Source organism: Musca domestica, unplaced genomic scaffold (genome assembly GCF_030504385.1).
Source record: "Musca domestica strain aabys unplaced genomic scaffold, Musca_domestica.polishedcontigs.V.1.1 17, whole genome shotgun sequence".
NCBI lineage: Eukaryota > Metazoa > Arthropoda > Insecta > Diptera > Muscidae > Musca > Musca domestica.
Window position 1 is genome coordinate 11,318,107 of NW_026712230.1, and position 13,002 is coordinate 11,331,108.

A 13,002-nucleotide genomic window follows, 5' to 3' on the forward strand; every position below is an offset into this window, starting at 1 on the left:
GTGCGTGAGGTACCAGTATTCCATTTTTATACTTCATCTAATACAAATAAAAATATTGGGAAAGAAGAAAATCGAATATTTATATCCAATTTTAAGCGAAATCATAAATTCCGCTAAATTTCATATTAATATCAGGCTTCTTGTTGACGTAACATTTAGGCATTTCAACTTGTAAATAATCGCTAGATTGTTTCGCAAGTTATGACAGATAAAATTATTAAAAATTGTGACCCTTTGTGGGTGAGGTACCAGAAGGGGTTCGCAGATATATATCAACTTCACAACAGATCTTGTGTTAACAAAAATGTTTGTATGTGTGAAATCGGAAGAGAGTTGAATACTTTTTTCTCTTCTTTCCTTAGCGATTTATTTTTTTAAAATATTGAACCCCCATATGGGGAGGTACCAGAAGGAATGGGCCTATGTCTACCTTTTTTATAACAGATCCTGTGTTGATAGAAATACTCAGACGTGCCAAGTGTAAGTGGAATCGGATGTTAATTTCACGTTTTAATGAGCTTAATGGATACTCAAAATGTCGATCTTTTGTGGGGAATGTACTAGAATATGTGGGCCGATATATTCCATTTTAACACCAGATCATTGGTTAATAAAAATATTGGGATGAGTGAAAGTTTGAAGACAATCGGGCTCTTACATCACATTTTATAAAAATTGTAATTATTCAAAACTTGATGGAGTGGACCGATATTGTCCATTTTCGCTCTTGACCTAGCACTGACGAAAATATTAGGATTCGGAAAGTTGAAACAAAATCGGGTTATCGTTTCCCTTTCTGTGCAAAAAATATATTTTTTGAAAATGTTTGTGGGGGAGGTACTATAAGGAGTGTACCGATATTGTCTATCTCCGAACTCGATATAAGTCTGACAAAAATATTACGATGTACCAAGTTTGGACCAAATCGGATACTCCCTTCGAGAGACGGACGGATTTGGTCCAAGGAGACCTAGGGTTTAAAACTGTTATTTCGACTAGGCACGTTGTGACCGTATCAAATGATATATACCCTCTGCATGGCTGAGGGTATAACTAGCCATATTGATAAGGGTATAACTAGCCATATGGTTGTGGGTATACAGTAACCGATTCGAAATACAGAAATTACGGAGGAAGCAAGATATACAAAAAAAGAGGTGTCAGGGAAGAAATCATTTTTTGCCGTCCCCAAGGATAAGGGCAAAATGGAGTGCACTTTGTTAAGTTCGAGTGTTCGAACCGCTGCAATATGGATCATATTGTAAAATCCGGAATAGATTATTGTCAATGCTGTCCCAGAATACCACTGAAGCACATAGGTAATACTTCGAACTTGAGGTGAGGGATTATGACATTACGTTGTTCCAATTCTTGAACACAATATTGGGTTATTTATATTTTTAAAATGAAGCACAGATTTTTACAATACACAAAGGAATATCCATCAAGAAAATCCGACCAAAATGTATAAAGACTAGGAAGCACAGGCCGGGTAATAATAGACGTAAATAAATTCAGGATAATTTTAAAGTTATCATAAATATTTACAGTCCCATAACTTTCGCAGCTGTAATGGACACATACGTAGAATTGATAAAGGAACTGCGAAACCGGAATAAGGAGTTAAATTAAGAGCTTTTGCAAGCTAGTAAGGGCCTTGATTTCTGATGGTCAAATGAAAAACAAATTAATGTGGCATAGTGGAGTGGAAAGACATTTCCAGCGCTGTTTGTTTGCACACGGCTGGTCAGAGAGTATACAGGCATTTATACAACAAGTGATATCCGTTGCCCAGCATCTCAACGCTACATCGCTGATGCAATAAAATTTGTGTAAAAGAAGGATTCTTACTGTCACCTCTTGAAATCATGCCCCAAGTAAATTATATTTCGTTAGATATGCGTAAAATATGTGTTTTGTCATTTGACGAAATTAAAGTTACGGAAACGTATGAGTACGACTTGTTATAATGGCCAGCGGGATTAAAAGAGTTTTTAAGATTTTGACTGAATGATATCAAAACAAATCCTTTTACACCTGATGGTTATCCTGTAGTAGCTGTTGTTTGTGAAAATTGTTTAAAAAAAAACCGAAATTAACTGCACTGCACAAATCGTAAGTGGATGTTAATTTTTAGAGTAATCGATTTCTTACAGAAAAATGAGACAATAAATGATCCAGCGTTAGGCCTGCATGAACACAGCAGGGCCCAAGTAATACTCGATATTCCACAAGTATTATGGGCAAGAGGCACACAAAATACATTCATACGAACCGTCCAATTTGGAACTATCTTCAACAGATTGCAAATATTGGGCCTCCCTCTTGTTCTCACTGGAATGGATTTGTATTGGTTACAGAAATGATTCATATCGGGGATCAAACCACACACAAGGATAAACTTTCAATGGCTTTGATGTATTGGCGTCGATTTTGCTGGGGTACGGTATATGGGCGCTATACGAAGACGTGGACCTGCATGGCCCATTTTCTGCTTTATGCTGCAGTATCTATTACGAACTTCAAATACCAAATTTGGAACGATTCCGTTAAATGATGTAGCTAAAATCATCAAAATACCTAATATCGGAGGGTACCGTTATATCGGGGCTATATGAAGACGTGGACCTACATGGCTCATTTTCTGACTTAGGATGTAGTATCCATTACGAACTTCAAATATTAAATTTGAAACGATTCTGGTAAATAATGTCGTTAAAATCATCAAAATACCGAATATCGGGGGGTACCATTATATGGGGGCTATATGAAGACGTGGACCTGTACAGATAATTTTCTATCTTAGGCTGTAGTATCCAATACGAACTTCAAATGCCAAATTGGAAACAATTCCAGTGAATAATGTCGCTAAAATCATCAAAATACTGAATATCGGGAGGTAATGTTATATTGGGCTATATGATAACTTGGACCTACATGGCCGATTTACGAACTTAACCTGCCTACTGGCAAAATATACATGTGTGCAAAATGTTAGCCTTCTATCTCAATTCTATATATATACTTTGTTGGGTCTGACATGAGTATTTCGAGGAGTTACAAACGGAATGACAAAATTAATATACCCTCCATAGTATGGTGGAGGGTATAAAAAAGTGTAATACCCATGGAGGGTATTATAAGTTGAACTTTAGTACTTGTTTACTTGTTTTGATTATATTCCAACAATAAAATATCATAAAAAATGTCTACACTGGTTTGCCATTATCTTGAAATCTATTTTTATTGTCATCAAGAAATATTTTCAAATTCACATTTTTTTCATTATTTAAGTATTTATATTTGTAGTTTAGGTGCATAAATTGTCCTTTCTATGTGAGATGTAAAATCATTTTAACAAATTTCAACGAATAATATTGTCCCTTCCATGGATCCCAATCAACGCCTTGGGCAAAGGCAGTGGTGGTGCCGCCTTTGATATAACGGCCATTGAGATTGCTACCAGAACAATGAGAAACCACAAAAAATTGATAGTCAATAATAAAAAAATAACAAATAGTAGTCATCTCACCTTTTGTGACAATCCTTATACCACCAGGCGCCGGTACATTCAACAGCACAATTTTTATTCCAAACATCATTATCTTCATCCTTTGTTGTAAATTTCTGACCCAAGGAATAGCCCAAGGCATCTCCAGCGGAACCACTGTATTTACCCAATTCCTTGAGAACATATTTATCAGCTTCGTTGCCAATTATGAATTGATCGTATCTGGCAAAACGACTATCATTTTCCCAATCTGCCATAAGAATCAGCAACTCATAGGGACGGGAATTGGTGAGTTTATTCAATTTATCAATGCCAATGAAAAACTCTCTAGAACTATTGCCAAATGCCTTTTTATAATCAGCCCATGGTCGGAAGAAATCCTCCGAACCATCAATGCGTCGTTGTATGACAATATCCCCCGGCTTTTTGGTATTTGTCCGAATTTCATGGTATTCAGTTTTGTCCACCTCATACTTGAAGGCAGAATGTTGTCAGAATAGCCAAAAAAATTACTCTTTTGCTCCGTCATTTAAATCATTTGTCATTTAAATAGTGCGGTGAAGATCCAATAAAGTTACTTCACACAATTCTGCCACAATTTCCGACTGAATGAGTCCCAGATTGACATTTCAGAGTTTATTTCATATAGACGTACATCCCAAATCTACGTTCCCAACCAATATTCTCTTGGGGGTTACAAATTCAATAGAATACCCAATTTTCGTTTCTGACCACACATTGGTTGTGAAAGTGGACTTGGGGGTATGCTAATGTGGGGCCTATACTTAAATAAATTCCTATGAGGATAATTATCTGTAAGATGATTTTCTACCCCAGGGTTTTTTACCCCAGTTAGCCTCAAGACTAAGATGCGCACTTTTCCGAAAAATAAAAATTTATAAGAAGAGGTTTTCTTCCCCCTTAGAAACAAAGATGTCAAATAAGGGCCAAAAAATGAAAAAAGTGGCCAAGACCCCGAAAATACCTTAAATCATATGATGGTGATACCAAAACGTGATAATTTTTTGCAAAGATGGTTTCTTCTTAAATTATCAACATAAGCTAAAATTACTTAAAATCGGGTTCTTCCGTTATCAGGGGTTATGATCCATATCATGACCTGCCAAAGCGATTAAAGGTATCTTGAATGTTTAGGTAGAATTTCTATTTTGCGTTCTTTATAGTCGGCATTTGACTGATTACAGTCCCAATGTATTTTGCATTTTGTGTTCTCATTTGACAATTTATTGTCATATGAAAGAAGAAGGTCCACTTTTGAAATGAACCCCATAACGCTTCTTTGGTCATATTTGTTTGTTTAAATGTGTTCGCATCTTCCAGCTGAAGCCCGATGTAGGTCCTGGAGTAGAAAGCATTTAACATCGTATTGCGCCCTCATTTCATTTTTAGTATTATTCATTTAGAATTCAAACCAATAAAAAAATGACACTTCAATATAGAAAAAAGAAAAAGAATCTTCATTTGGTTCGCTGATTTTTTTTTTTTGCGTCAAATTTTTAAAGGTCCTTATGAAGTTTGTCGGTAGAATGTACTATTATTTTGAAATTCGATTCCATTGAAAAATTGTCGATTTTTTCCGATTTTAGAATTTTCATATAAAGCGACAACGGATAAAATTGTTATTTATAGATTTTATGTATTTATTGGGTATTACGAATAAATACATCAAATCTATAAATAACAGTTTTATCCGTTGTGGCTTTATACTACCCAAAAAAACCTACACATCATATTAGAATTCAAAAAAAAAAAAAAAAAAAAAAAAAAACTACAAATGTACATTCGAAAATAGTAAGTCAAAATGGAAAAAATATGCAATATAAAACATTACTATTGTACATTTTAAAAGTCAAAATAAAAATGTTCAAATTTAACATTTTTACGCGATTTTTTTTTTGGATTTTATTCCTTTCTGCCAAGAGGCAATTCCGAATTTGTCTAAATCGTTAAAATCAGACCGGCGGTCTTTATGTTATAAGAGTAGTAACTAACACAACTTTCTTTTACATATAGAGAGATAGATTTAAAAGTAGGCGCGTTCCTCAGCCCCTAAATAAGTACTTAGGGTTTTATGGAAAGCCAACAGCATCTCGTGTAATAATTCTCAAACCGATATCTTCACTATTTTGACAAATATAAAGATTTTAGATAAATCGTAATAGTGGACGTAAAAGGAGGCGTGGTCAATATTTTTTCTTTAACAAGTAAGCAAAGGCTACAGTCGAGCGGGGCCGACCGTTGAATACCCTACAACACTATAATAAACGATACAGTTTATATAGGCGAGATACTCGAAAGAATTCCACAAGATATTGTGACAAATAATAAAAGAAAACCATCAGGTTTCGTTCTCTAATTTTTGAATAATAGCAACTTAAACTAATTTCCTTATTTCCAATTTATTGGCAGATGTTGCACGTAAATGGTCTTCCTAGATCTGGAACCAATATTTCCCAAAGACCTATAATCTCCCAGAAGTGGCAAAAGATTAACATTTATTATTGGTTTTTGACTGAAACGCATCTATATGAGGTACAGACATTTGACTATATTCTTCAAAGAAATCAGCGTTATTTGTGAATTCTCCAAAAAGTCACTGGAATAGACATTTTCGTATTTTGTCTACAAAAGTTGGCAAACTATTTCACACATTGAATATTTTTGGATGGCCATCCAAAACTGCTTGGCTTTTGCAATGTCCGGTAACCCCCATTCAAATGTGCCTGAGGATCGGGCGATAATTACGACCTACTGACAATTTTGCAGTTTTTTGGTCCATTTCAACCCCTAAATATCTTGCGATCATCTCCAAAAAGAGTAGCCTTCTATTCTGACCCTCATCTTATACCCATGCAAAATTTCGTAAGGATCGGGCCATAAATGCGATCTGTATATGATATCCTGATATCCTAACTACTTAGTTTTGTTAGCCGTAGACATATTACCAAATGTTTAATTCAAAATGAAAATATGCCAAAAATATGACAAAATTGAAAAAATATGAGAAAATTTAAAAAAATCAATATTTTCATCTTCATAGACATATTTTTATGCGATTTTTTAGACGTTTTTTCTTTCCTGCCAAGAGGCCATTCTGAATTAATGAGAACTGTCGAAATCAGTTCAGCCGTTGTCGACATATAAGAGATCTTTCAAGCATATCTTCTTTTATAGACATATATATCGCACATAGTTCGCTATATATCCGATTTGTTGGATGTTAACATCAATGTAAAGGTCAGAAGTAACCTTGTCATGGCTTAGGGATTTCGCCGGTATTTAAAATATTCGCGGTTTCATGAAAAATTTTGAATTTTTTCAACACAAAAGATATGGTATATTTTACCCGCTAAATATTATCCGATGACCACCCAAATTGGTAGGCTTCTTCTCCGCCCTTAACTCTAGCTACATGCGAAATTCCGCGTCGATTGTTCTATAATTGCGACCTGTATAGCTACTTCAAAATCCGACATTTTTTCAGTATTTGGTCCATTTCAACCCCTAAATATTATGCGATCATCTCCAAAAGAAATAGGGTTCTATTCTGACCTAAGCCCCACCTCCATTCTAAATTTCGTGAAGGTCGGGCCATAATTGCGACCTGTAGAGTGATTACAAATTAACATGGACAGACGGACAGACGGACAGACGGACGGACGGACATACATAGCTAGATCGACTCAGCTCGGCGAGCTAGGAAGATCCATATATACTTTCCTATATGGGAAATCAATATTTCGAGGTGTTACATAAATTCTGGCCCAATCAAACTTATAATACCCCCAACACATAGTGTTGTAGGGTATAAAAACCTAACTCGGGGTATGACGAACGTTTGTGCAAAAAATTATGCAAATCGGCCCAGCCGTTACCAACAAACAAAAATTGATTTTTATATATATAGAAGATAAACCAGTAAGGAAAGCTCAAAAGTCGGGCGGGGCCGACTATATGATACCCTACACCACAATGCATATTTAGTAGAGCTCTCGTAAAAAGGCTTATACAGGGCATTTCAGAGCTCTATGAGATATTTGGTTCAAAATCAAAATCTATCTAATTCTATCGTGCATTTTACGAACTATAGCTATCTCTGAACAGGGTTTCTCCAAATTTTACGTCTTAGCTTTTAGACTGAATTCGGTCTTATGTACGAAAATTCAGGTGATTTGGGCTGACATTGACCATTTAGTGCACATTTAACCCGAAATCGGATGAAGATATATATGGGAGCTATATCCAAATCTGAACCGATTTCGATAAAATTTAAAACAGCTATTCCTGTGCTCCATCTAATACCTGGTACCAAATATCACGGTTGTGGAGTGAATATTACGAATGTAAGGGACTAAAACACTAAATCGGATGAAACATATATATGGATGCTATATCTATATCTGAACCGATTTTCACTAAATTTGATATACTTGCTTCTAGGCTGAATTTGGTCCGATGTACTAAAATTCAGTCCATTTGGACTTTTATCGGTCATTTGGTCCACAATTAACCCGTAATCGGATAAAGATATATATGGGAGCTATATCCAAATCTGAACCGATTTCGATAAAATTACAAACAGCTATTTCTGGGCTGTATCTTATATCTGGTACCAAATATCATTCTTGTGGAGTGCATATTACGAATGTGAGAGACTTAAACACCAAATCGGATAAAACATATATATGGGAGCTATAGCTGTTTCTGAACCGATTTTCTCCAAATTTGATATACTTGCTTCTAGGCCGAACTCGGTTGGGTGTGCCAAAATTCAGTCCATTTGGACTTTTATTGGCCATTTGGTGCTCAATTAACCCGAAATCGGATGAAGATATATATGGGAGCTATATCCAAATCTGAACCGATTTCGATAAAATTTAAAACAGCTATTTCTGTGCTCCATCTAATACCTGGTACCAAATATCACGGTTGTGGAGTGCATAGTAGGAATGTGAGGGACTTAAAGATCAAATCGGATGAAAGATATATATGGGAGCTATAGCTATATCTGAACCGATTTTCTCCAAATTTGATATACTTGCTTCTAGGTCGAACTCGGTTGGGTGTGCCAAAATTCAGGTAATTTGGACTGATATTGTCCATTTGGTGCTCAATTAACGCGAAATCGGATGAAGATATATATGGGAGCTATATCCAAATCTGAACCGATTTCGATAAAATTTAAAACAGCTATTTCTGTGCTCCATCTAATACCTGGTACCAAATATCACGGTTGTGGAGTGCATAGTAGGAATGTGAGGGACTTAAAGATCAAATCGGATGAAAGATATATATGGGAGCTATAGCTATATCTGAACCGATTTTCTCCAAATTTGATATACTTGCTTCTAGGCCGAACTCGGTTGGGTGTGCCAAAATTCAGGTAATTTGGACTGATAGTGGACATTTGGTGCACATTTAACCCGAAATCGGATGAAGATATATATGGGAGCTATATCTTAATTTGATCCGATTCTCACCAATTTCAATAGGGTTCGTCCTTGTGCCAAAAAAATATTGTTTGGAAAATTTCATCTCAATCGGATAATAAATGCGACCTGCATTTTGTTCACAAGAATACATGGACAGACGGACGGACGGACGGACGGACAGACGGACTGACATGCGTAAATCGACTCAGAAAGTGATTCTATGAAGGTTCAGAAACACTTTGTGCACATCGCATCCCGTGACCTATATCTTGCCTTTTTGATTTCTATTTATTTTGGCCAATATTAATTAGAATTGCACTGTGTGCCGGTAGTATACTTTTCGTTTTATAGATTCTTTCAAAGAAAGTCTTATTTTTATACCCTCCACTTTGGGAAGCAGGGTATATTAATTTTGTCATTCCGTTGGTAACATCCGTAAATATTCATCGTTTGTAACATCCTTAAATATTCATAAAGTATATGTATTCATAATCAGCATAAAATTCTAAGTCGATTTAACGATGTCCGTATGTCTGTCTGTCTGTCTGTCCGTCTCTCTGTCCGTCTGTCTGTTGAAATCACGATACAGCCCACATTATTTGACGTAGAGGGTCAATTATATTGTGCCTATTATGGTTGGTATTGAGATATATACATCCACGTTTTGGTATAGTCCACATATAACAGCACCTTTCGATATTCGGTATTTTGTCCATTTTTTTCACGGATTTGTGTAAAAATTGGTATTTGTGGGACATAATGGGGGTTTCCGCATGTGGCGAAACGTTGTATGTATAGGCCCACGTTTTGGTATAGCCCCATATAACGGTACCTCCCCATATTCGGTATTTTGATGATTTTTGCCACATTGTCTAAAAATTATTATTTGTGGGTCGTAACGGGTTCTAGCTCCGGTGGCGAAACATTGAATATTTAGGTCCACGTTTTCCTATAGCGCACATATAACTATACCCGTCGATATTCTGTATATTGATAATCCTAGTCACATTTACCCACATAAATATTCAAATTTTATATTTCATAAGATTTTATAGATGACAATCCTTGAAGAATGAAATTGTCTGTAGAGGTTCCGGTTTTGGTATGTCCCCATATAATGGCCTCACTCACTTTATGTTTTTTTGATAAGTTTGTAGATTAAAGTGGAGCACGTTTTAATTCAGATACTTTATATAAAAATGTTTCATTTACCCTAAGGTGGAGGGTATGAAAAGTTCGACCCGGCCGAACTTAATATTTTTTATTTGTTTAGATTAAAATTTTACTTTGCATTGGTACCTGCAATGTTCATGACACATAAACCACGATTACCCTTACTACAAATCCACGGTTTCTCGCCAGCTTTATTAGGATTTCAGTAGTAACTTCAGGCTGCTGCTGGTTTTTTTGACTGCCCGAGATAGTGGCACTATCGTTGTGCGACCACAGCATCAGTACCACCCAACATTAAACTGGCTTCGTTCACTAACATCTTATCTCAATAATGATTGGACTTAATTGTTGTAATCAATACAAACAAAACGTCACTGCGTGTCCAATTTGAAATCGGCAATAATTGAAGAATTCCGTTTTCGACTTGTTTTGAATAGACTGTCGCAGCAGCAATTTTATACATACATTTTCCAATCCAGTTGTCAAAAAAAACTTGACAACAAGCATATTAGCCACAAAAATCTTCTATCAAAGCGAACAATTTTATTTTCGCCTCGAGTATGAATTTTGACATTACATCTAATAAAATAACAGCTGTTTTTAGATTAATTCGTTTATATTTGCTCCATCCAGCGATAATTATCAGAAAAAAAACGCGAAACGAAATGATCATAAGAATAAGGACAAATTAACATTAATTAAATATTTCGTGCAATTTAAACTAACTTTGCAAAAAAATAAAATACTACTCTTCATAAAGTAGTTTGATAGTCTGGAAAACGAGTATGTTGACATTAACATTTTATAACATTAGGTGTGTGACCTCTACATTATACATAGGTCACTTTAAAAAAAAAAAAATGTGTGCTAATAAAAAAGTGTTTTGTGGGGTGTGCCTCTGAAAGGACTCATTTGGGAAAACATGACAGCTTTGGGGGAAACATGACCTAACTATAATGTCTCCCTTTCCAGCCACCTGACTACCATCGTGATTGAAATAACAGAATAAAAGAAAAATGTGACACAAATCATCAAAACGACGAATATCTGGAAGTGCAGTTATATGGGGGTCTATACAAAAACTTGGGCCATGCGTACAGTTCTCTACATGGATATTTTCCACTTATTGAGAACACATGTTACCAATCTACAGCAAATTCGATTTTAAATTGTGACTAAAACACCCAAAAAACTCTTAAATCTGTCGGTACTGTTATATGGAGCCTATACCAAAACATGGACCTATATGGCCCAATTTCAATAGCAAAGTATTGCATACTTAATTTTAATCTAATAAATTTAGCCAGGCTGTAAGGATGCAGTCAAGTAAAATAAGTTAAAATCGGGGACACACGTTGTTTCGTGGCGAGACTGTTTCTCAATGGTTGGTAATTCACGGCTAACCGTTAGGGAAACTGTTTTCATAAAAAGACTGTTGTCTTTCAGTTGTAATTGGTGGTTTATTATACCCTACACCACAAGGTGGTCAGGGTATTATGTCTTTGTGCATTTGCTTATAACAGACAAAAGAAAGCGAGATAGACCCATAGTTCCTTTTGATGATCTGCATAGAATCACATACTGAGTCGATTTATGTATGTCCGTCCGTCCGTCTGCCTCTCTGTCCCTCCGTCCGTCTGTCCATGTATTTTTGTAAACAAAGTACAGGTCGCATTTATTGCCCGATTCAGATGAAATTTTGCACAAATAATTTGTTTGACCCAAGGACGAGCCCTATTGAAATTGGAGATAATCGGTCAAAATTTAGGTATAGCTCCCATATATATTTTCGTCCAAATAGTATGGAATTTTGCACATACGACCAGATTGGAGCTGAAAATAAGTATGCCAAATTTGAAATCGAAATCGGTTCAGATATAGCTATAGCTCCCATATATATTGTTCATCCGATTTGTTATTTTTGTCCTCCGCAGCCGTAATATGCACTCTGTAACAGCAATATTTGGGGAAATATATCAAATGCAGCTCAGAAATCTCTTTGCTAAATTTTATTGAAATCGGTTCAGATTTGGATATAGCTCCCATATATAACTTCGTCCGATTTACCTTTTATTGTACACCAAACGTCTAATATTTGCCCAAATGGAATGGAGTTTGGTACTTACGACCAAATTGAGTCTAAAAACCAGTATGTCAAATTTGGTGGAAATCGGTTCAGATATAGCTTTAGCTCCCTCCTCCTCCGCAGCCGTAATATGCACTCTGTAACAACAATATTTCGGGAAATATATCAAATGCAGCTCAGAAATACCTTTGCTAAATTTTATCGAGATCGGTTCAGATTTGGATATAGCTCCCATTTATATCTTCGTCCGATTTGCCTTTTATCAAAACCAAATGTATAATATTAGCTCAAATGGAATTGAGTTTGGTACTTACGACCAAATTGAGTCTAGAAATCAGTATGCCAAATTTGGTGGAAATCGGTTCAGATATAGCTATAGCTCCCATATATATTGTTCATTGATTTGTTGAATTTGCCCTGCATAGCCGTAATATGCACTCCGTAGTAACGATATTCTGGGAAATATACCAAATACAGCTCAGAAATACCTTTGCCAAATTTTATCGAGATCGGTTCAGATTTAGATATAGTTATAATATATATCTATCCGATTTCAAAGTTAATTGTGCACCAAATGGATAATATAAGCCCGAATTGAAAAGGCTCAAATGCCTCGACAAATTTTGTAGAAATCGATTCAGATATTCCTTCAGATTCAGATATTCCTCCCATATATTAGTTTTTTGGTCTTTTAATTATTAGGTGGTATGATTTAATTATGATATGATTTAATTCTCACAAATTCCCCATTAAAACTTTTATTTGTTATGTAAAGCTCT

The 13,002-nt window shown here is 35.6% G+C and overlaps 1 protein-coding gene across 1 annotated transcript; it reads right to left on the reverse strand.

Annotated features, from left to right (window-relative positions):
• Nucleotides 1–3,225: 3,225 nt before the first annotated feature.
• On the reverse strand, nucleotides 3,226–10,456 carry LOC131801756 (ryncolin-4-like). The gene is made up of 3 exons (XM_059120702.1): nucleotides 10,409–10,456; nucleotides 3,533–3,978; nucleotides 3,226–3,459 (listed from the first exon to the last, which is right to left on the reverse strand). Exons 1-3 carry the CDS (start codon nucleotides 10,454–10,456, stop codon nucleotides 3,333–3,335), a joined length of 621 nt encoding a protein of 206 aa, XP_058976685.1. The 3' UTR covers nucleotides 3,226–3,332.
• Between the last annotated feature and the right edge of the window lie 2,546 nt (nucleotides 10,457–13,002).